The sequence below is a fragment of the Mycetomoellerius zeteki genome, unplaced genomic scaffold (genome assembly GCF_001594055.1).
Source record: "Mycetomoellerius zeteki isolate Tzet28-1 unplaced genomic scaffold, Tzet1.0 scaffold52, whole genome shotgun sequence".
Lineage (NCBI taxonomy): Eukaryota > Metazoa > Arthropoda > Insecta > Hymenoptera > Formicidae > Mycetomoellerius > Mycetomoellerius zeteki.
The window spans coordinates 361250-386770 of NW_017257523.1; the positions used below are offsets into that span (position 1 = coordinate 361250).

The window sequence follows — 25521 nt, forward strand, 5'->3', positions numbered from 1 at the left end:
CTTTTTTCGTGATTTCCTGCGAAACAAAGCAAAAAGGAGCATATGTCTATAGGACTTTTTTTCTTAGTTTTTTACTCCTCTACACGCTCCCGAAGTTTTGCCATTTAATTTGGAAACACCCTGTATATAATGAATTGTTTATATGTAGGTTTGGATTACCACGTATTTTTATTAAGAGATATTGAGAGATATACATATCTGATTTTGATATTCCTTTTTTTTAATATATATATATAATATACATATATTAAGTATACGATTTTTAAATATGTCAAAAGATATAATCTCTATAACACACACATTGTTAGAACTGAACTAGTACATCTTCTTTCCAATTAAATGGCACATCTTACGATAATAACAATATTAAATATCAACAATATCAATTGCAACATAATTTTTATCTTTATTATATACAAATTAATTGATATGCATGTAGCATATATATAGTATGATCATATATTTATTTATTCCAAGCGTAATAATTGCAGATTAATTATGAATTAATAAACTTAAATTGTGATTAATTCTGTGATTTTCTGATTCGAATATGCTTAAGACATGAGATCCTAAAATAAGGGATAGTGTCTGGTATATTGAATTCGATCAGATAATATTATATTATCTGATAACATAATATTATACTTTATTTTGTGACTGATTTAATATTTTATTTTGCGTCGAATGCTTCGTATAAATATTATAATGGCTCAATCTCTGTGTATACGTATATAAAATTATATAAATATGCGCGATATATTTACATTTTAAATTTAAGCAATTATAATATCCTTCATGTGCTAATAAACGTTATGCTGCTATTGTATGCGATGTCTTGAGTCATTTTGTCGCTTATGTCTCTCCTCTGAGCTTTCGCATAATTTTTTTATCCTTCATAATGCCATTGTAGTTTGCAGATTTATTACCCTTTTTACTGTAATCTTCAGTAATAACAGACCAGTCATGCGATCATACTTTAATATTTCTTTCATTTCCAAAGATCCCGTCCCAAGTAAGATAGGATATGATTTTCAACATAACAAGATTTTCAACAAGATAAGTTTTTTAAATCATTTCTAATAAGATCAATGAAAAAAAATTGTTTGAATATTATATTTTATCTCAACGATAATTAAAATTTTTCCTGTTATCTTGTACATATTTTAAGAAATTATAAAAAACACGTCCCATTTTGATGGTAAGTCCTCGCACAATTTATACTAACATTTAAAATCCCAGTTGTCGACATATTTCCAATTAATCCAGAATGCAATGATATTTTCGGATTAACCCTGAAATGTATAAATATGGACTACAGGAATAACAACTTAACTAAACATGTTCGCCAAGGGGGAAAGTATTTAATTTTTGGCAAAATATTATTTATGATATTGTAAAGAATCGCGTTTATATTTTATATATGCATGTTTTACGATTTATTTAACTTCTGTGGCTGCATACTCTGAATATTATATGTGATTTTTAGTGATCAACAGCGTGGTAGTCTTATATATCGTGTATATTTGTTGTGTCCAGCGTGAACACGAAGCGTGTGATTAAAACTCGTATGCAAAAAAAGATACTACAATGTATCGTGACGAAAGATAAAAGTAGAGCAAGGTGAGTCTCCATGAATAACACATTGTTTTATCGGACTTACTTTGCTGGTCTATCCTTGTCACCTGTATATACTTTATGACAAATTATGCAAGCTATGTATTTTAAGTTATACTTTTTCTCTTCGTACGCGTGAAACAAGTTTTTTATTTATATAATATACGTAAAATGAGCATCTTCCAAATCTACATAACACGATATTATGCGATGTATTTTTCTCACGCTTCATACGATTATACAAAAATTCAAAGTGAGTACACAATGATATTTATTGATAAGACTTTGTCGGATATCAAATGCGCTTCTTATCAATATCGTGTTGTTGACACAATTTTTCTGCAAATAAAGGCAAGATCCGTACCTGTTTCCGCTATCAAATGAATCAGTTGTCCTAGGTTACATAGCAAGATTACTTGATAGATTTATATTTAGTTTTTTTTATTTATAGATATTTATTTATTACATATATATATTACCATAATAGTTTATTATTACGATATATGCACACCAAGAAAATTATTGAATTCAGTAGATAATTAATATATCGCATCTGAGAAAAATCTCTCTATGATCGAAGATCTTATTAATAATTACTTACAAAGTGTTTTAATACGAATTGCGTTACACTTGATAGCTGGTAAGTGGACGATTAATATGGTGCTTGCAATAAGACGGACGACATTATGACATCCGGTAGGATACGTGTTACAAGCGAATATATGTTGACTATGCGTTCCCAACCGCATTAACTCGTAATAAGATACGGCAATTGCTCACAAGCATATATATGCGATCATTTCGCATAGTAATTCTAACCAATATATGTCACGAGAAATTAATTTGACATTAATAATTTTACGCAATTCTTTGCAAATTTCTAAAACGCTTATCGTTAAATTGTAAATTATAGATAGATTATAAAAAAGCAAAAAATGAATTATTAAAATTATTAAGAAAAATAATCCTATTTTTGGTCAAAGCAGATTCTGGTGCTCAATAATTTTCACACATACAAGTTTTTTGTAAATACACACTGTTTTGAATTTTAATTTATAAACTGCGTCGATTCAGTTTATCAAACTTGAAATGCAATTGAAGTAGCAACATTAATATTTCAAATTAAATTGATGAGCAATCTAATTTGAAACATTAATATTTCTACTTCAGTTTACAATTGTATTTCAAGTTTGACAAATCGAATCGACGCAGTTTATAAAAACTTGAATATGAATATTATTAAGCATTAGGATCTGCTTTGAAAATAGAATCATTTTCTTAATAATTTTAATTATTCATTTTTGGCTTTGTATTATAATCTATCCATAATTTACATTTTAAGGATGAAACGCCCTTCTGATTATTTTTTTTTAATTCATTCAAGATTGGTAAGATATACAATCTTAATCATCGCTATTTCGTAATTTTTTATCTTGAAATATATTCGATGTGTTAAGATATCTATGAGCTATTCTACTTTAATAACAATCTAAACTATTTCAATCTTATTAGAGAATGAAACAACTGGACGACCTTTTACTAGAAGTGAATATTAATGAATGGTTATTGCACTCTGTCTTACGGTTTAAAAAAAATCTGCTCGTGGCTTTAAACGTCTCGTCAGAAGAAACAGAATGCACTTTCAGGCAGTTAGTTAACCCCGCTCATTGTGCTTCCGTTTATGACCGTAACGGAAAGTACGTGGCAGCCTTTGTCATCGTAAGGAAAAACAGTTAACTCTATGCACGAAATTGTAGGACTTTATTCGCGATTTAGCGCTGCGAAAATAAGCCACCATTGTTCTATACTAGGACAACTTCCCATTTGCGACCTGTTTGACGCGACGATAACACGCGATACATTTGATAATGTTCAACGTCTGTCCCTCTTTTTGTCGCGAAGGAACACGCGGTTATTAAGGTCAAACCTTTTTGTCCGGTGAAAAATTATGTTGGCATAATGAGCAAGCGTATGTAACAAATTACGTTTCACTGGACATTACGAAAGGTCATTCTTCATTAGTTATGTTTGCTTGTCATTGGTAATTCCATAAATTATGAGTGCTGCGCACTTTGCCATTAGCGACGCTTTCCATTCGGCAATGAATGTCTTGATCACTGAACCGATGATTGATTCGCATTGACTGTACAAAATTGTGCGTCTATACTTAACGATTAATTCAAATTGTGTGTTTCAAAGCGATGAACACAATTTGGCAATCAGGCAATTGATTTTAAAAAGAAGCTTATATGTAAACATAGTATTTCAAAAGTAATGTAATAATATATATTTTAAACTTTTTCATTTTTTAAAGAGATATTTTGCTTTTATAAAAAAATATACAGACACACATTATAGTCTAAAAAAGAGAAATAAAATCAAATAAAATTAAAAAGTAAAAAATAATTTTCCGCATTAACTTCTTACATATTTTTTGACACATTAAGAGTCTAGTCTAGAGCGCGAAAATGTAGCCTATTTTTGGAAAATTTTTTAAAGAAAAACTATTGCATATATTCTTCTATGTTTTTACATTTTTACTTGTACATATTTAGTAAATATCTACAAATTTTGATGTGGCTAAATGTTTATTATCTTTTCACGTGACGTAAATTTAAAAACAAAATGCAAAGAGAAATATGGTTGGTGGTTGACATGTTGACACTGAAGCCATTGCAGCCTTTCAACTTAACCGGAACAAAAATTTAAAACGATTTTTAGTTATTATTCCAGTTATTATGAGTGTGATTATAGTCTGAAAAGAAGAAAACCATTACAAATTGTTAAAATGATGCAATTTTAAAAAACAAGTATCGATTTTTAAACAAAATTTTTAAATTTAACATCTATAAAATATAGTTTATAGATATCGTAATAATCCTATCAAGCGATAAACAAACATTTACATATACGTAAAAATTGAAATTGATTGGTTCAGTAGTTTCTGAGAAATCGTATTAACTATGTAATTTAAAAAAATATAGCTTCGAGAAAAAAATACGTTTAAAATTTCAAATAAAATTATAATATAAAAAGCTACAATATAAAACACGCAATTATAATATAAGAAATGAAAGTTTATTTCTAATCTGTGAAACTGTTGATAAACAATAAGTCATATAACAAATCCTCCTTTAATTCGAAATATTCATATTTTTCATTTTTCTCACAGTTACCTTTGAACGCATTGACAGAGCATTAAACACAAAAGTACTCAACAATTTCAAAATAATATTTTCATTATTTTTACGAATATTAATAAAATCTTTATGAATTTATTTTTCAGATTCTAAATGTTAAAAAATATAAACAAATAAATTTTTTTAGTTCTAGACTCTGGAATATTCCCTTAAAATTCAATTTAATAAAGATACACTGTTGGAAAAAATGTGTCGAGTTTAACATAAACCGCATGTTGCAAACGGTCCACTCAAATTTTTGAGTTAATTTTACACAAGAACTTTACATAAGAATTTTACATAAATATAATATGTTAGAAGGTAACACAAATATTATGTAAGAGAATAAATATAAGAAAAAGGTATTATTGACACAGTTTGTAAAGAAACTGTGGAAGCATATTTTTTTCAGAAAATTATAATAACATTTTGTGATATGTTAAATTAACACGTATAATTGCGTATTTCATTCATTTGTCTTAGAATTTACGTTTTAAAATACATTATTTCTATGTTACTTGTTTACTTACTCATAAATTGTGTCATTTTGACACTAAGAAACATTGAATATCAATTTTTCACAAAACCTTTAAATAACATAATTACATTATGTTAAATTAAAACACTCAAATATGTTAAAAAATTCAACACAAACTGTTAACACAGAACGTGAGTGGACCACACACATTTCCAATACAAATACACCATTTTTTTACTGTGTATGTAAATTTTTATTTAAAAAATCAACACTTTTTTTCTATTGAAGTATTTGTTTGATATCGCCATGATATCTGAAGTTAATAAAAACGCTTCAAGAAGTAACGCCAACAAAATCGAAGGTCTGTTTTACAGCTATCGTTAACGTGTCACATCACGTTTAGTAACAACGGTGATTCGTATTCAGGAAAACGAAATACTTTGTCCGGTTTCCTGACGGTCGCTTGACCACCGCGCGAGAGATGTATGCATGAGAGTCACATTATGACATCATGCAGGAATGTTTGGACCGTGGGATGTGACTCACGCGATATCAAGTCGCTTCGTTCTTTTGGCGGCAACACTTCGGTTCGAAACGATTATTCGTCGCGTCAAGAACTCGCGATTAATCCGGTACTTATGGATACACTTACCATTACAGTGATAAACGGTTCGTACCGCAGTCATCAACGAACAGTGTTGGGACGTCAAAAAGTTATCTCGTTGTTTTAATCAGTGATTATAGTCAATCGGTAATTAGCTCTCTCATTACATGAAATTTCTCGTCATTCGTGTATGATTTCCTCTGAGTTGTGATTTTGAAAAGTATATATAATATATCATGTATAACTGTATGTGTGTATGCGTGTCTATGTGCATATAATATGCATTTATCTCATTGCATAAAGTAAATTTAAGGCTTGATAATTATCCGGTCTGTGTGTCTGTCTGTCTCTTTCTGAGACATATAATTGGTGATGTTGACAAAATGAGTACTCTGAAACCTAATTGCGGTGGGAAAAGAATAAGTTTCGCGTGTACGTGTACGCGCGCAATGTGCAGCGTTTTGATAAGTGTTATACCGTTTCACCGAGTTCAGACTGCATTAGTCATGACCTCCAAGAAGTCTCTTAGAAAAGCGGATTAATGAACTTGCCGACTGCTCGGCACCAGTTTATCGTTTTCGTGAGATAACGCTCCATTGTAAGACACGTATTATCAGTATCTTAATACCAAAATTATATTACCTTTACATCTAACTGGGAAAAAAATCTGGCATAAATTGGAAATTTGATAGATTCAACTGGAAAGGTACAAATCAGATATTTATAGTTAGATCTATGAAACATTCTAGTCGAGATAATCAGAAATTCCATTACGATAATTTTGATTAGTACAATCATTTTGTTTATACTTCTTGTTGATACAACCAAAACTTTTTTCTCAGTATACGTCTATAAAAATTAATGTATATCAGGTATTAAGTTCAAAATAAAACGTATTGATTTGCATATTGTAATTTCGGGTAAAAACTTAAACGTATAAAGCTATAGCTTTGTGTATACACCGATATGACAGTAAATACGAATTAATTATATATGCCCATGAAAACGTGGAATTATTTCATTTAGATCAATATCTATTTTCTGTTCATTAACATGATAATGATCAAGATGCGGCAAGACTCGACTTCTTCAATTGTAACTGTACTCGACACGTCAGTATTCATTGTGCTGTCGCCTTTCGACATTTCTTGTCAGGTCTGTGTCAAGGTTTTCGAGACCCCTAAAGCTCGAAATAACGCGTTTCATATGAAATTCATGTCCGCTGAATATTACCAATGCCAATGGAGAATGAATTTAAGTAGAAAATACGAACAGCCATCTTTGACTTGCGTATATATTATTCCGCAGGTTTTACATAAGACATTTAGCTGATGAACGATTCGTTTATGAAAGCGCAAACGGATATGGACTGTCATCTTTATTGGCGTGTCAATTATGTATATGAAGAGATTTTATAATCACAACGTGTGATCTTAGCAAGAAAGTCGCTTTTACTCAAATTGAGCACTATGAATTACTTAGGCAATCACAATTTTTTTCAAAAATAACGAAGGTACAGTCGCGATTAACTGTACGATCGAGTTCGTTTCGACGTGTCACGTATAGTAAACGTACTTCAGCAAGATAGATCGTGGTCGATGGAAATCCCGACGAGAGAACCCTTTTCGAAGCTTCAAACCGTGACAGTCGTGCAGTCAGTTTTACGTAAGCTGCTCAAAGAGATCTATTTTTATTTGCGATTTTATGGCAGAACTATCGTATCCCTCTCCGAACGTACTTCAATAAAAGTGTCGATTGGGGAAAATAAATAATTGCGTTTTGACATCGCAAATTACGAACTTATCTTTACTAGAAGCAATAATAATATTAAAAAAGTCATTTAATAATAAAAGTCATTTAATAACAGAAACTTCGATTTGCACAGTTTCTCGATAAACGTAAGAATAACCAGACAAAAAATCCTCTCGAGTTTCGTATTTCTCCCAGTATACCATCGGTCTACACGAAAATGAATACCCCAAGCAATTTCGTTTGTTGCGTGTTACCATCAATAATAAAGGCAAAAAGCGGATGATCGAGTGCGCTGGTAGCAAGATGGAAGGCAAGATCGGAGAGGTCTTCGTCCCACCACCAAGTGCAGCAAGCGCCGTAATTTCGGCCCGGGGTCTCGAAGAATGATAGTCCCATCTCTGAGGTCATCTTTCCACGCTACCAACACGCTGGGCCTCTGCATCAACACGAGCATCGCACTGTCTCGCTCCCGGTCCTCATTCTCTTTCTCTTTCGTTCCTTCACCGCTGTACCAGGTTCCTTCAACGCTGTCCCTCTTGCGCGTATTATTGTTGATCGGGAGTGCGGGTGGCGAGAGGACTGAGGTCCGTTCTCATCTCCTTCCCCGCTGGCTTTTAAGCCGCCACCACCACCACTACCACCACTATGCCGTCGCGACCACCTCCTCCTCGTGGACCTAACACGTTCGAATTAGTCGTCTCGTTAACCAGACTCGTGGTGCAACGAAGAGCTCGGCGCGTACGCATCGCTTGACCGATTTGGTGTAAAAGACACAAAGCCACGAACGTCCGAAAATTCCGTAGTTCTGAGCGCGCGTTTAGTCTTCTACGTCTTTCCGATAACGTGATAGAATCAAAGAGGTTCACAATCTCATATAAAAGCGATAATCAAGTGGAAGTTCAATGTTTCGCGATGTCATATGATATGGACTGCCATATGTCAACCATGCTGGTCAATGACTACGAAACGTTCTTGAGTACAAGGAATATACAAAAAGAATATAAGTGGTAGCAACTATGTAAGAAGACAACTATACAATTTTTATATCATGTGGAATTAATATATAATACATACTTGAATAATAACCGATATTTTATATTATAACTATTTTATAGTTATTGCAACTATAAAATATAATTTATTCAATTATGTACAATGGATCCTTTCTATTTACTAATAATACAAATCGATAAATGTTGTTCTGTCTTTCTTGGTATTCTATGAATACACGGAAAAAACAATTTTGCTGAAGTATCTATAAATTTAGGTAGATACAGATCCGAAAATAATTTTGTTGGACCATCAAAATAATTATGTAGGAAACTCAAACATGATGAGCAATGCTGCAAAAAATTTTTCTATTCTAAGCAATTAATTTAGGCGTTTTATATTTACATAATTACTTTAATAGTCCAACAAAATTTATTTTCAGATTTGTATCTGCTAAATTTTTAGATACTTCAGCAAAATCATTCTTTCCGTGTAACAAAGATAATACGATACTTGTACCAACTTAATTGTGTCACTAAATGGAAAGCATTCATTAATTCTACACACAAAATTTGCATAGTTATCACCTACAGTGAGTACAAAAAGTATTCGTACAGAAAAAATATTTTTTAGAAAAACTTTATTTTTAAAAAATAAATATTATCCAGCGAGAAATGAGTCATCGAATTGATGTCGAATCGATATTGATAAGATGATTTCAACACCAATTTGATGTCGATTCAACGTTTAATTGACAATCATTTCTTGTTGGGTAATTAACAATTTATTCATAAAGAATAAAATAACTGTATGTTTCTTAAAATTATATATACTAAAAAGATGTGTATTAATTATAGAAAATATATCATCTAAAAAATAAGCGAAAATTAAAAATTGCATTGTTTGGATGTTCAAAAAGTATTCGTACAGTCGAGAAATTTAGCTTCTAAAATCAGGAATACATGCGAAGCTCGTTTGTTTAACAGAATGTATTCATTGTATAAAATTGTTAATTAATGTTTATTTTCTACAAATAAGACTTTTTTATAACAAATTTCCATGTACGAATACTTTTTGCTCTCACTGTATATAGTTGTTATTACTATGCCTTTTTTCTCTGAGTGTAGATCAGTCGTGTCGATCGCAGCCGACCTGTGAATTAAATCATATATCTGCACCGAAATTTCTAATCTCAGGTGTTAATCCGGAATAGAATTTCTACGTTTATCGCAAATACCGGTTAAAAGGAACAGCGAACTGAAACGAAATTTCTAACATGTGTTTCGAGGTGGAAGATATTGTCGACGACTCTTGGAGTAATTAGCTTCAGGTTCGTTCGTTACCGTGAATTTCGAACTGACGAAGTTTCGGTTGGAATCCGGAGGAAGCTCGTCTGGAATTCGTCGTCGATGAAGTGACACGCTGCTCACGCGCGCTCACGTGCTCGCGCGCGAAGTGGTGGGGAACTATCGTGATTGCTCACGATCGAGCAGCACGATCATTTCTTCAGTCCCGTGCCGATCGATCAGACAGGTGGATCAAGGTAGATCGTGCACGCGGAGCGTGTCGACATCGGTTAGAAAACTGTTGCCGGCCGGTAGTTCGATCGTTCCGTTAATTGGAGTGAGAGAGTTTCGAGAACCGTACGTGTCCCTCACGTGAGAAAGGGAAGTGCATTGAGGTTCATTTGGTGTGAAAGAGAAAGAAGGATAAGGACGACATTGAAAGACGAGGAGCGGAGAACGTACGTCGAAGAGCATCGAGTAGGGAGATAGTGGACTTTTGCGTCCGTAGGTATGTGTTTTCTTCCAAGTATTTGTGTTTGCGCGCGCGCGCGTGTGTGTGAGAGAGAGAGAGAGAGTGTGTGGGTGTGTGTATCTGTTGTCATGTCACGTGCACTCTGCAGAAACATTATGTGTTCAAAGTTCCTGGCGTGCCTCGCAAAAAGCACGATACTTGTTGCTCGTTACGCTGCTTGATATTATAATAGTTCGTCCTCGATTGTGTGCGTCATGAAAGGCTAGCCAAAAGAGGAGTTTAAAGGGAATTTACAGGAGTTACAAAACTGTTTTTTAGCTTGCACCTCTCCAAGATATGGTTTTTGTAGCGCGATAAATAGACACGACAAATCCAGTGTAACAAATTATGTACATATATAACATTTGCAATATAATGTAAATAAATCTTATAATAATATAAATAAATTTCGCTCATTTGCTACGACACAACTAACGAAATAAGTTTGAATATTTTAAATTTTAAAAAATGTTTTACAATTTTAATTTTGAAATGAATTTTTTAGGTGATGACTGATTCTAGAGAAATAAAAATACGTGCTTTAACATTTTTTTCCTTTATATTTTTATTCTTTTTTGTAAGCAATTGAAAAAGTGACAATTTTTTAATTGCTTGCAAAAAAAAACAGAAATATGAAAAAAAGAAAAAATATAATTTAAAAGCACATATTTTTTCCTCTAGAATCAGTTATCACATAAAAATTTCATTTCAAAATTAAAATTACAAATTTTAATGATTTAAAACATTCAAACTCACTTTCTGGAAAACTTTGTTTTTTTAGTGTCGTTATTGTAGCAAATGAACGATTTGTATTCGTACGCAATATTATCTTATCAGTGCTTTTTTAATTTAATAATCTTTCGAATCTTATATATATAATTCGATTTCACTGCGATAAATTCCATTAAGAAGTCCAAGCGTACTCATTTGTGTCCCGCATATGGAAAGCGTAGATAAAAAAAGAGAAAGCTAGACAAAAAGATGTCCGTCCATAATGAAACAGGTTCTTTTATTTCTTTCTTATTTATGATCTAGAAAAGAATTTATGACAAAAACGCATCAAGATTTAATTTGAATTTACTGGCGAAATTAGATAAATTTGCAAACTGTTTACAAAACAGTTTTGCAATTTGCATATTAAGCTCTTAACAAAAAGAACTTGTGTTCTATTTCCACAAGAACGCGGTTTAACTTTAACAATCAACGCTATATAACAAGGGACTTTCCCGCTGAATGTTATTCGCTCCGTTTATTTTAGACTTGCGATTTTGTTATTCTTAGGTGGCATTCTATCTTTAGTTCTGGCACACGTCTTGCCATAAGTGTTACGTTATAATCCCAACTTACAAGTATTAGATATATGATATTAAGAAAAAACTCTTTATGTCACAGCAGAAATATACGTCCTATTTTTCACTAACTGACTCATTACGTAGTCACTAGTAAAAATTTCAACTCGCAATATTTTGATGAAACAATATCGTTCTGTGTGTTTTTACATTTAAAGAAAAATATTTTGTCAGTTGCATATGTAACAAGAGTTATTGTTTCAAAATTCTGCTTTCATTGCTTAATGAGTACGATGTAAAATAATGCTATTGTATATGTAAAATTAAAAGTCGGATACGCTGCAACAATGAATAAAACGAGTCTCGTATTTGTTACATACCTAAAAGCACAAATAAAATACAAATTAAAATAACAAAACTTTGATCGACAAATTACTAACTTTTAAATATTTGAGATATAGTAAGTAAATATATCTTAAGTCAATATAAAATACAACGAGAGAAAAGTTTTTGCTACTTGTAACTATAATTGCATGTTATCGTAATTATGATTATTATTGCTATAATATTAGTAATAATAATTATGTACAGTTCCATCAACAAATTTATATAGTTGGCACCAAAAATGGCTATAAAGTATAGTTATTATACCATAAAAATAATTAGAATTATTATAATTTAACTACAATATATAGTTATAAATTACAGTATTACTTATGACTATAAATTATAATCATTAAATTATGTAAATTATAGTCATTACTTTTATAGTAAATTGGGACAACCATATTTTATATGATTCTCCTAAAAATGGACTATAAATTATAATGAAATCAGTGTAAAAATAATTCTGTTTTTTATTTTTATTTTCGACGTCAATGTATAACAGAAATTTGCACCAAAATCTAAATACATTTAGTAAATTGTTTACTTGGACCGCCCATTTTCGCAAAATTTCCATCATGAATAATTGAATGCAGCGATATGAGAACGGAAATCGTTGAAGGTTTTCAGTCAAGCCCACATCAATCGCGGGCATCATTCTCATTCAATTCCCGTTCGCTTTAGCATTAACACTTCCTATGACGACAGCCTTTCACGAAATGATTTTGTGCGTTACGTTTGCCTCAATGTCAATAGCAATCGGATGTAACAATAGTGTTGTTTGAAAAGTTCGAGTAACTAATTAGCGATTACCATGTAATCGGTTAACACATAGAAAACCAATGAAGCAATATCGCTTGCGATGTGACACGCCTCTTGTTTGATGTAGATAACGATTATCTCTGAAAGATAATCCGTGCAATGGGTCAGACAAAGAAACTCAGGGGATCCAAGATTACTAACGTGTATAGTTCATAAATAATAATAGAGCGAGAAAATATATTTTGCGCAAGCATTATGTTTAAATTTTTAATATTTTAAACTAGTTCTTCTTTTATAAAACCTAGTAATTAAATTTTTCAATAATTATATACAGAGTGTTTCATAATATGTTGACATAATTTCAGGAATGAATTCGGAACGGAATGAATGGATTTAAAAATAATTTAAAGATTTATATAAACTGATCTTGTTTCTGTCTGATCTTGTTTCTAAGTTATAGAAGTTAAATTTCTAAATTACAGTTTCTAAATTACATTTCCGTGTTTTAATTCTTGTTATATAAACCGAACTAGAATAGCATCTTCACACATTTCTGTCTCACTAATAATTAGTAAGATGTGAAGATGTGAAGATGCGAAGATGCGTGACGATATAGTTTATACGTTAGTTTATAACGAAGATTGGAGAGAGGGCTTGCTGCAAAACAGTGGGCTAACCCACATTTTGTAAAAACAGAGTAAATGAACTTTAAAGTTAAAGTGATGAAAAAAAATACTAATATTATTTTAAAGAAATATGGAAAAAATATCAATTATTTTAATTTTAGAGTTTATTTAATTTGTTTTTATAAAATGTAGGTTAGCCCATTGTTACAGGAAGTCCTTCATTTAATGAAACACGAAAATGTTTGTAACTCGGTCAGATAGAACTAATGTTTATATGAACTGTTTATGTTATTTTTATTTTACGCATTCGTTTCTGAGATTATATCCACATATTATGAAATATCATGTGTATACAATATTAATTGGCTAAAGTAGATAGCAAAATAAGATAATACCGTAAAATACATGGAATTCTGAAACAATAATTTCCGCTACAAGTTCATATACGAAACTTACATTGCGTTCCGACGATATACAAGGTCAGTAGTAATTATCTGCAACCGCACTATCGCTTGCGTAAATCGTTGGTTTCGTTGGAAGCCGCGATTTCACGGGAGTTATAATTTATCCAAGAATTCATCGCACCTACGGCCAATTGGATTTAATTGATAGTACATAATTTAATTCAACTAAATGGTAATACTCTGTGGTGTGCGGCAATAGTGCATATTAATGCGTTAATCATTTCTCGGCATCTACGTAGTCTTATAATCGAGAGAATAATAGTACCAATATTAGGAAGTCTTTGTTACTTAATAAGATAAATGAGCTGGTGGGAGCTAATAATACTGTCGAGAATTGGATGAGGGCTGAAGTAATTTATGAATGATCGCGCAGCATCTATGATCCACAGAATTTCATGATCAACAAGCAACGTTGAGACGCTATATATCCAAAGTTTATTTCAGAATAAATTTCCATTTATATATATATATATATATATATATATAGAAGTATTAAAATCATATACACTATTTACGACTAATGTAGAATAAAATAATTTAGTGCATAAAAATTTGTATTTATTGAAGCAGCTAAAATACCACAAGAAATTAAAATTGACTCTTGATAAATTACTTAACATGAAAATTAATTTACGTCGTTTTACGATATTTTGCTGTCCATGACCTGTTGACATCTATCTACAGGGAGAACGTAGATTTTTATAATCTTCCATCCGCGATTTGCAATACAAAGTCGAATGGGTTTATTGCGGATTTTAATAACTTTTCCGATCGATCTAATAGTGTGCGGATAGCAGTACGGAATTAAAGAATGTAATAGCGTATCGTTTATGAGTCTCTTAATGTTCATACATTTTTAATATCTCCTGAAATCGCTGTCTTTCTTTCTAAAGACTTAGAACTCAAGCGGCACATGCATTTATTTACGCAAGAATTACTTTAATGTTTATAGTCCAAAAGAATTATTCGCGGATTTTTCCTTTGCTTTAATGGTCCGCACGAACATTTCCGTGATGAAAAGAGAAAATTAAGATAGGCAGAAGTAAATGCACTTCTTTAGGGTGAGATTAATGATCGCAATTAAGATGCAATTAGGAGTCATATGCGTGTTAAAACATTATTAGGATACAAACTCAAGAACTGATAACTAACTTATTTAATTAATCATTTATAATATATATCGTTAAACTTGCAACTATTTATTGTGAATTTCTACAATTTAATAATTAAGTCATTACATTTACATTCATGTAATATGATTATACTTGTATAATAAATGACTCAAGTATATAAAAATCTAAAAGTATGGAAGCACACAATTTTTTTTGACAAATTAATTAAACTTAGGGATCGTATATTTGGATAATAAATGATCCAAGTATAAATTTAGAAAATTATTAAGAACACGATTTCTAAGAGTTTAATTAATTTGTAAGCTTCCATACTTTAAGATTTTTATATGAAATGTGTGATCTACAAATGTCTTGGTATTTCATATTCAAAGTTTAGGGGTTACTTCTCTGCGAAGCCAAATGGGCAGATCAGTTCTTTAGATAGTGCTTTTAAAGGGACGAGCAACGAGGACGGAAAAGGCGAGAATTTATGTAGTAATTTGTGTATATGACTTGAATAACTACCTACATAATATAACATGGTTGAGGCTGGAGAGCGACGGCGGTAAGCAGACGACGCCCTCCGCGATGAAGCTTTAATTAAAATTACGTACGTTTGCCTCTCGTAACATACACACGTTACTCTCTCGCCTTCTCCACGCTTCTATTTTATATTTTTATGAGCTTTTCATTAAGGACGCGTGTATGCGTGCGTGTGTCTAAGTGTGTATTCGCTTGTATGCGAATATGTAGTACACAACGTATTCTCGGAGGAGCAGAGGACGTCTTTGAAAGAGCATCCGTGACGGCTTAAATTGGTCCTTTTTCTCCTCCGACCTGTGACCATCACCGATGGCGAATCCTCATTTACTGAATTCGTATGAAGGAATTTCTATCGCGTACTTGCGAATCGTCGATTGTCGCGAATAACGAATAGCCCTAGTAGGGACGCCACAACAGGAGCCTGTAACAAGCATCTCTTTTACGCGAAATGCATGAGGCCACGATAAATGAGCGAAGGATCGTAGAAAAAAAATGAGAAGAGAGAGAAATTGGCAAATTATTCGCACCTGATGTGAAGAAATGCCGTTTCTGAGTGCTTGAGGGGAAATTATGAGAAGAGATCGTACGATGAATATCTTTTCATTGCGTAGAGAGAAAGTATGTATGGTACCCATATAAGGACGCAAATATTTTCCCTCTCATGTTATATCGTCACACTAACGCCGATTTGTTAGAAACTGCATTTGAATGAGAATAAAGTTTAATTTTTTATTTCTTTTTAAAGAAAAGTCTTAATAATTTTTAACAACAATTTTTAATTGCAATTTTTTATTTTTTTAGAGCTTAAAGCCCTTTTAAATGATGTCATTCTTTTATCAAATTTTTTATAAGAAAGACATCATAGCTGTTCATAAATTTGAAATTGTTAAAACTTCTTGTCGATATAATTGTTTAACGATCGTGACATCACGAGACAGTATTGATTGCCCTCCGCTAATTCTCTTATTGAGACAATGACACATCTACAATGAATATTCAACGTGTCTGTAAATTCACTGGTTTGTGCTGCATATGCATTATGAAGACTTGGTAGACAGTAATAATTGACATGTCCGCGAAACTTGGAAGATGTTGAAATTGCAAAATGTAGAACAATTAATTGACGCAAAATTTGTAGCATGCCAACTCGATTAAAGATTTTCGTAAAAATTGTAGCGATAGAATATGAGACATGCATTTATGCAATAATAAAATCTTCTAGTATTATTTTTAAATTTTGATGACACATTCCTTGGAAAATGAGAGAATGATACATTTAAATATTTCATACAGTCAAATTAAACAAACTCGTAGGAATTTAAACGGTTTTAACATAGACGTGATAAGAATGAACTGCACATTCCTATGAAGTTATTATTATCTATTTAAAAATAGTAAGGTAATTTGAATCATATCACTCTCTTCTCTCTCTCTCTCTCTCTCTCGTATCGAATTAAAGCTTAATAAACAAATTTATTTGTTATTATGACAAATAATGTCAGATGACATCATGTCAAAATGATGACAAATAATGTCAGCTTGTTTACTGAGAGGGAAATGCTGATAGAATTGAAGAGAGATGCTAATGATTCAATTCTTTAACAAAGCACAGATGCTAAAATCAAAGAAGACGAAGTCTGTAACTATTTCGTCTATGGGTTTTAAAAAATTTTATTAAAAAACAATAACTAATAAAGGATTTTATTAAAAAAACAATAATTAATAAGGGATCGAGAGCCAAATGTGTAGTCATTGGTGCGTTTTGATATGAACAAAAATGTATTTTCAGCTCTATTCTGTCTTTCTTTGTAATTCGCTATCTTTTTTTCCTTAGCGCTCATTTAATCTTACAACTTTTTGACAATTACACTCTCAAAATTTGGTAAATTGAGAGACTCTCCTTTTTGCACTCTTTAATTAATTACATTACATTACAGCCAATCAAGAACACATCGATTACTTCAACATCGCTGAAGATGGCTCGAATGGAGCTGAAACGTTCGATTTAATTATGTGAGAGAAGTGAAATATATTTTTGTTCATATCAAAACGCACTAATTACTGCATATTTAGCTCTCAATTGCCCGTCCCTTATTAGTTATTGTTTTTTATTATCTCGAGAGCCCAATTTTTTATATCATTTTTATTTTAATTTATTCTTTTTTCCGAATATACAAGTACGCGACTTGAAATTTGTATTTAAAAACACTGTGAAATTCATATTAGTAAACGAATGATATCAGAGCGTGATGAAGAAGAGCGATTGCGAGGTAGTAATCTGTCGGCGTGCCGATAGGTTTGTTAAAGGGCTCCGTCACGGCTGAACGGCCGCGTACTTTGCGCCGCTTGCGGAACGTCTACGGTCAGACCGCATGCGGGATGGGAACCGGCGGGGACGGCGGGGGTGGAGATCGTCTCGAGGACGGCGAGGTCGCTTTTCGGCTTACCGGCGACCGGGATCGCGACAGAGACGAGAAGTCTCTCAGCATAATGAGTCCCTTCGACGAACAGGAGGAATGGGCAAAGATCTCGGAGATCATGGCGTCATTCGGAACTGGTCTTGTACGAGAGTCGGTGTTCGTCAGCGAGCTCGAGAAAGAATTTCAAACGAGGCTAGGTAATCTTATCGCCGCGTACATACTCCGCTTTCGATTTTACCGGCGAAGATGTTGATCTTAAGCGATTTCTCGAATCGAAGTTCATACATGATATTCACGTATTTTTTTTTTTTTTTTTAGAAATTATTCGAAATCATTTCATTTTATTTTTTGCATAATTAAAACTAACGCTTCTTTTAATATCATACATTTTAAAGCTCTTATAATAAAGTTATAGAAATTGCTTTCAAGTTTGAAAATTGACATTCTTGTTACGATAAAGTTATGGAAAAATATTTTTGCATTTCCTATACTTCAGGCTTAAGTTCAGACAGTAGCAGTCCCATCGTTTCCACATCTGTGGGCCAATGGCTGTCCAGCTTGGGTTTCTCGGATTACGAGTCTCTCTTTATTAACTATGGCTTCGATGATCTTGAGTTCATAGTGAGTATAAACTGCATTTTTCTCTCATATATTGAGCGATTGTAATCGGAGACATGACGGAAAACCGTTTAATTGCGCGCGGTTACAGAACGGAGTATTGGACGAGTCGGATTTATGCGACATGGGGATCAACAGCGATCAGGAACGGGCTGTGATCATAGATGCGGTCGGTTTGCTGAACAAACGAGTGGAAAAGCGTAGCGGTCATGGACAATCGGTGGAGGAGTGGCTAAAGAGCATTCACATGGAAAATTATACGGAGACATTCAGGAAGCATCTGTATACTGACATGGATCGGGTCAAACGGATCTGGGAGGTTGAGCTGGCGGCAGTCCTCGAGATTCAGAAGCCGGCGCATCGCAAACGCATCCTTGCATCCGTGAGTGGTCCGAATAGTGCACGCGCGCAAACTCGAAACGGCACGGGAGCGAATTTGGAAGACTTGAATAAGGATCTCAACACACTGGTAAGTGACAGATTAATTTGCTTCTAATAGTATTGTGATGCAATTCCTTTTGCTGTGAATGATTTTTAAAAGGTTGTTAATAAATTTTTTAAATATTCTGTGCTATCTGATATAATTTATGCAATTTCTACATAAATAATTAAGATCAGCACAAATCAAAATTACAGAAAGTTAAGCTTATTAGTTGAAAAGCATCGATAAATAATAAAGTTAAGAGCATATCATTTTCTTATTTCAAAAGTGATATAATTCACAAAATGTAATTTTTGAATTATTACCATGAATAAGTTAAGTAAGATTATTTTATCAATCATCAAAAGTGAACTAATTTAACTTCACAATCCGTCAGCCAAATAGAACTAGTGTCGTTCTTAAGGTTTTCAAATACTTAGATTATATCTCTCACAAGAATAATATTTTTGGGATGTGTTGTTTTCGTAAATAAAAAAGAGAGTCTTCTTTTTTAGCAGAGAATTTAAAATCAAGACAGTTTGATAATCGAAGAAGAAATTATTTTATTTTGAATTTAGCTGATCAGGATTAATATAAAAAGGTTGATATTTCGAGTTAAGTGACTTTTGATGAAATTATTCCGGATTTGTAATTCTGAGTTATTAAACTTGTCACAACTTAAAAAAGGTTTTTTAAAGGTGAAAAGAAAATGATAAAAATGACATTTAATCATATTTCTAAGAATATATTCTTTTTGCAGATATTGATTAATTAGTTAATAATTTTCTATTATAAGTTGAAAAATTTTTGCCTTTTTCTGAAAAACTTAATTTTTTGAATTGTGTCACTTTTGAAGTAAGAGAATGATGTAATTGTAAAAAAAACGCAGGAAATGAATTTTTTTTTTTCAATGTATTAAGTAATATAATTCGTCGTCTTGCAAACTGATACATTGATAGGATCGGTGAACGAAGATAATACGTTCAACGGGGGTGTTTAACAAGAGCGCACACTTCGTCGACATGGATAGAATCGAGGGCGGGCGGTGATGTGGCTAGCTTGATCGCTCCCGACGCGCTTTTCGCTTGATTGCGTCATAATGTAAATATCGTAGCTAATTGGAGGCTCGATATTGTCATGCACGCGTATACATGTGTTCTCTACGAGATGATCGTTCGAGCATCTCTCGAGGCGCTTTTTGTTCGGATGCCTTCACCATGTCAGGCGTCGATAAGTACATCTCGCTACTCACCCGCATCTCCCTGCTCGTGTCCTCTTAATTAGCTCATTAAATCCACTAAACGTCTCCGGCGACCGAATTCGCTCGGATCGCATCATCCTCGCACTCGATAATCCCGACAAATTGGTCTCTTCTGCTTTTTCAGCCGGTCTCTTCCTCCCATGATTTTTCGCAGCTATCGAATCCGACGAACCATAGTTTGAACTCTGGCACCCTCGCTGCGGATTTTCGTAGTCCATACGCTCTTCAACATTCGAATTTCGTGTTCTCTCTCTCTCTCTCTTTCTCTCTAACTCTCGCGTTTTCATTTTATCTCCCTTTCGTTCGAGTCTTTTGCAATTTGTCGCAATAGCGATACCCGGAATTATATGCATAGGCCAGATGGAGCGGACGATTCGGGTTGTAATCCGAATTCGAGTGTCGCACCCGCTCGACTCGAATCCAATTTGTTTGCAATAGCTGAAATATCGCGACTATCGACGCCACATGATTCATCGTTTTGGCATACAGCCGGTAAAAGGTTCCTTTCTGGTGTAACGGTTTACAATACAATGCATTTACGAAGGTAATTACACGCACAAAGTAAACTCGGGACGAATTCGACTTGGTAATATGCCGTATAGAACTTTGGATGGCGCAATATTTATTTCTTTTTTTTTTACATTGCACATAGCCTAGCGTTTCGTTAAAGCCGGTTGGTCCAGCAGATTCTTGTCATGATAAAGCTATAAAAAAATACCTACCAGGAAAATTGCAACCTCGGGGCAGACATGGCAGTTTCTATTCGGAATTGCACGGAAATTGGTATTTATCTGTAAGAGGGAATGTAAAAATTCTGCTTTTTGGTATACAATTTTTTGCGAAGATTGCACGAGAGGCGGCAAATTCGAATAATTTGAATATTTTTTGTAATAAAAAATTTGTCGAAACATACATATCTGCTTTTAAATAACTTTTAAATAATACTGGCGAAAATTTATTGTTAACTATATCTATATGTGTATAGTTTAATATTTTTTTTATGTTTTCACGGGAATTTTTATTAAAAATTAATTATGCGATTTGCGGGTTATTTCTGTGTCTTGATACATCGTTAAATGCCAACGTTTTGTAAACATTGCAGTTCACTTCATCAGGACAAGAAGCAACTTGATACAGTATCAAATTACTTCTTACCCTAATGAAGTAAACTGCAATGTTTGTCAAACGTTGAAATTCAATTATATAGTTATTATATTGCAATTTGTATTTAAAGTACAAAAGATTACGTATTCTGCGGACAAACGATCTAACTGTGTCAGTCCCCGACAAATTGAGGATTGCCGGTCGGATGATCCGTTTGTAATGCGAGGGACGGTTTTCAAATCTGGTTGCGCGATGTTATTTCCGCAGAAGACGAACATACAGCAGCTGAAGGAGGAGATACGGGAGAAATTGCCGGAAGCAACAGCGGAGGGTAACGGAGGCACGTCGATAACCAGTGGCACGAATGCGACGGCCACGGGTACATTAAGGCACCGCAAAAACAGGCCGGCGCCTCAGCCACCCCAGCGACCTAGTTCGCATAATGGGGCGATTTCGGCGCCGGAACAGCTCGAAATCAGGGCTCCGTCCGAGCTACTTTTCGGAGTGCCCTCCACCCTCAAAACGCAATGGAGGCATCAGCCGAAGGCTCTAGTCACCGGCTGCGTCACGTACGTTGCTAACGTAAGTGCCTCTTGCTTTTACGTTGTCCTTCTACCATCGTTTATTTTCGGAAAAAAAAACTATTATTTATTCTCTAAACCAGAGCTGTCCAAGGTCGGTGTTTTTTGGCTTGAAATTGAAATGTGTCGGTATTCACACCTATATTACCGTTCCTCCTTACTTCATTGCTGTTTTGTCGTAGCGCACGATGCTCGGTCTCATGGACGACACTAGTCTGAAATCGTTAAAAGTTTTTGACCTGTGTCTTTCACTATGTTTAAAAATATTCTGTTGTTCATATTTTTATAGTTAAATATATTATGAATAATAGTATAATATATAATATATCTTATAATATTAATAATAGAATACTTTTAAACATAGCGAAAAACACAGGTCAAAAACTTTTAACGATTTCAGACTAGTGTCGTCCATGAGACCGAGCATCGTGCGCTACGACAAAACAGCAATGAAGTAAGGAGTAGGAACGATAATAGGTGTGAATATCGACACATTTCAATTTCAAGCCAAAAAACACCGACCTTGGACAGCTCTGCTCTAAACATAACGATGTAGTAGCAATCATTTCCGATCGATCGTTAAAATTATTTGAATGGCAAATTCTTTTCTCGCAATTATATCGTATATGAGAAACAAGTATATCAAACTTTTGTGTCTTTTATTGTGATATAGTTTGATATATAAACTTATTATGAATTGCATGAAAAATGTTTTATTTACAAGATATTGTTGAACTATTGTTAGTTTTTTTTAAGTAACTATGATGTTACTATATAAGTTTCTGTAATTTTATCCATTTTTATAAAGTTCTGTTAAACCTGTCTATTGTCTTGTTCTGTTAATTATGCATGACGAGTGAATTATGACACTCGTTAAATCGCTTCAAGGCCGACCGTGATTATAGTTAATTCGTAGGATGCGGTAATAGGTTTCGTGCAGAAAATTATCCATTAATTCCTCGGAATATTTCAATTCAAGAGAGAATCCATTTACATTCAGAATTGTACTCAGAATATTTAAATAATAATTACAGAACTCTTGTTATAGAGAGTAGATGTTCTGTGATCCATAACGCTTAAAAATTTCGCCTAAATCGTCTGTTGCATCGGTATTTAGGAAAAAAGCTCTTTCTGTTTATAAATAATATAGTATCTGGGCTCCACCGTCGTCAAGGAATTACGCGGCACCGAGTCGACGAAAAAGTCAATACAGAAGCTGAAGAAGACCTTTCGAGAACCTAGAATCACCCCTGACATTATGCTGGCGATCTCTTATCGTGGCGTTCGTTTTCTCAACACGTTAACTAATGTAAGATTCTTTTTGTCACAACATTTTATACGTGTAAGACGAAAATATAGACAAACATATTCTTTGTGACCGATACTATAGGAACCAATTTGCGAGCACGAGATCCGTAACATTCATTGCGCCTGTCAAGATGCTGACGATCTTACTCACTTCGCGTATATCACAAAGGACCACGCCAGTCGCACACACTTTTGTCACGTATTTTGTGTGCCAACAATGGTAAATATCTATTTTATAGAGAACTGAGGGAAAAATCATTCTTTTTTGTACGTCCTGTTACATATACGATCTTTTACGATTTCATTTGACGCTCGGACGTACGAAGTTTCGTAATTTCGTTACAGGATCAAGCGACAGAGGTCATTCTGACTCTGGGTCAGGCTTTTGAGGTAGCTTATCAGATGGCATTGAGGGACAAGCTCGGTGGCCACGCTATTCGGTCTCAATCCGCCAATCAACTAGCAACGTTCGCTGGATCGTCAAAGTCAACGACGCCCGCCAAAATGTCCGTGTCTCCCGATTCCACGTCTGATTCTACCAGTCGAGACACGGATCATGCCATGACACTCAATTCCACGTCGTGCGCGAATCCCAAGATGAAATCGAGATCGAAGTCCATACCCAATCCAAATCTCCATACCGTTAATCCAAATCCAACGCAGGACGGTAACTCCAACTCCAGTTCGAGCTCAACGACGACCACCGCGAACTGCAATCCCAGCTCGAATTCTGCTTCGAGTCCCAGCGCGAACTCGATCACCAGCTCTAACTTGAACAGCACCACTAATCAGACCACTAAGCCTTTGGTCACCCACGGCCGTTCCCATTCCGTCAACGACATCAAGGTAAACGGTAATCAATTGAAGTTAGCACCAGCGCCGATGGATGATATCGGTATCGGAGTGAAGGATATGAAGCCCGGTTCCAGAGCTCCGATCGCGCTTTCCGAGGAGCTGTAAGCTGTATTTCGAACCGAAATGCATGATCGCATAGCGGTCTATTTGACAGAACCGCGTCGTTTTTGTGTCGGCACAAATAACAAAGCTCTACTAGCATCATAGAAAATGATTGTCGTAACGATTTTCCAATCTTTCAATTTAGAAACATTTAATAGCATTTACAATGAACGTGAGACGGCAATATTTCGTTACTCGCAAAGTTTGCATAAAAAGTCATGCAAAGCATACTACATACATAAGGTCTGTTTTTTTAGCTAAACTTTTTGCACGTTTATCTTTCTTCTTTTCTTCTCTTGGAGAAAAAAAAAGAGAAAAGCTGAACGGTGCAAAAAGCATGATGTAAGAATAATCATGGCAAGAAGTTCAGCTAAACTGAACAAATACAGACATATGTCTTTTGCGATTTTGAAATTAATAACAAATTACAAAAACGCGGACGATATTCTCTCGATTAGCGGTATTAATGGGAATTTCGCGATTACTGTAACTAATATAGTTCCTTGACGCGTAAGGAACGAATGTCTTTTATTATGTCTTTTTATGCGACTGGATTTGGTCATTTCGCCAATGGCGTACGTATTTTCGACGGGGTGCACTCGTATATATACATTCACCGCCGGAAGGCAGGAACTTTATGGGATTCAACTATTATGGGATAACGAATGATATGTGTATGGCCTTGAGAATGGTGAAGGTAAGTAAGAGAACACCGTTTCTCGTCCTGCACCTTCAAATTGACATTTGACTGATTCGACTGATTTTACAATGATGCTGTGATCTTGATCTTGAATGCTGTGCAAGGTGCGCATTGGCCAATGATTCATCGAGACAAGTAAGCGATTGTTCACTGCGGGCACTTCCGGCGGATAATGAAACGCATTAGATCTTTCTTCCTTAGGACGCGTCGTTAAAATAAGCAGTATTATTACGTCATTAACGATAACAGGAGCATAAATTAAAAGACGCATTATAACGTCTTTTAGATATGTTTTATAGACATGCATGTTTAAGTGACGTCGTAAAGATGTCTTTTAAACATACATGTTGAGCGCTCATCACGATATTATTTAGCGAGGTGTAAAATCACTACAATAACGTTGGATGTGCAATTCTCAATGTGCAGCTTTAATCTGTCGCGGATAGGCTCGGCAGTTTCGATTTTCGCTCGACGTACGTGTTGGGTGTTTATTTGTCTTGAAATTGCTATTTGTGGCATCGAACGCGTTGACATTCGCCATCGGATCACGGGAAAGG

General features: G+C 34.0%; 1 protein-coding gene across 2 annotated transcripts in view; it reads left to right on the forward strand.

Annotated features, from left to right (window-relative positions):
- Positions 1–24510, forward strand: part of LOC108727721 (uncharacterized) — a 49499-nt gene extending 24989 nt beyond the window's left edge. For both annotated transcript variants that reach the window (XM_018455939.1, XM_018455940.1), the window contains 7 exons: positions 17891–18211; positions 18511–18635; positions 18724–19101; positions 21686–22000; positions 23150–23308; positions 23390–23527; positions 23653–24510. In XM_018455939.1, coding sequence (XP_018311441.1) covers positions 17891–18211; positions 18511–18635; positions 18724–19101; positions 21686–22000; positions 23150–23308; positions 23390–23527; positions 23653–24267 — 2051 coding nt within the window. In that variant the 3' untranslated portion in view covers positions 24268–24510. The remainder of the gene's footprint in view (positions 1–17890; positions 18212–18510; positions 18636–18723; positions 19102–21685; positions 22001–23149; positions 23309–23389; positions 23528–23652) is intronic.
- The last annotated feature ends 1011 nt before the right edge of the window (positions 24511–25521 follow it).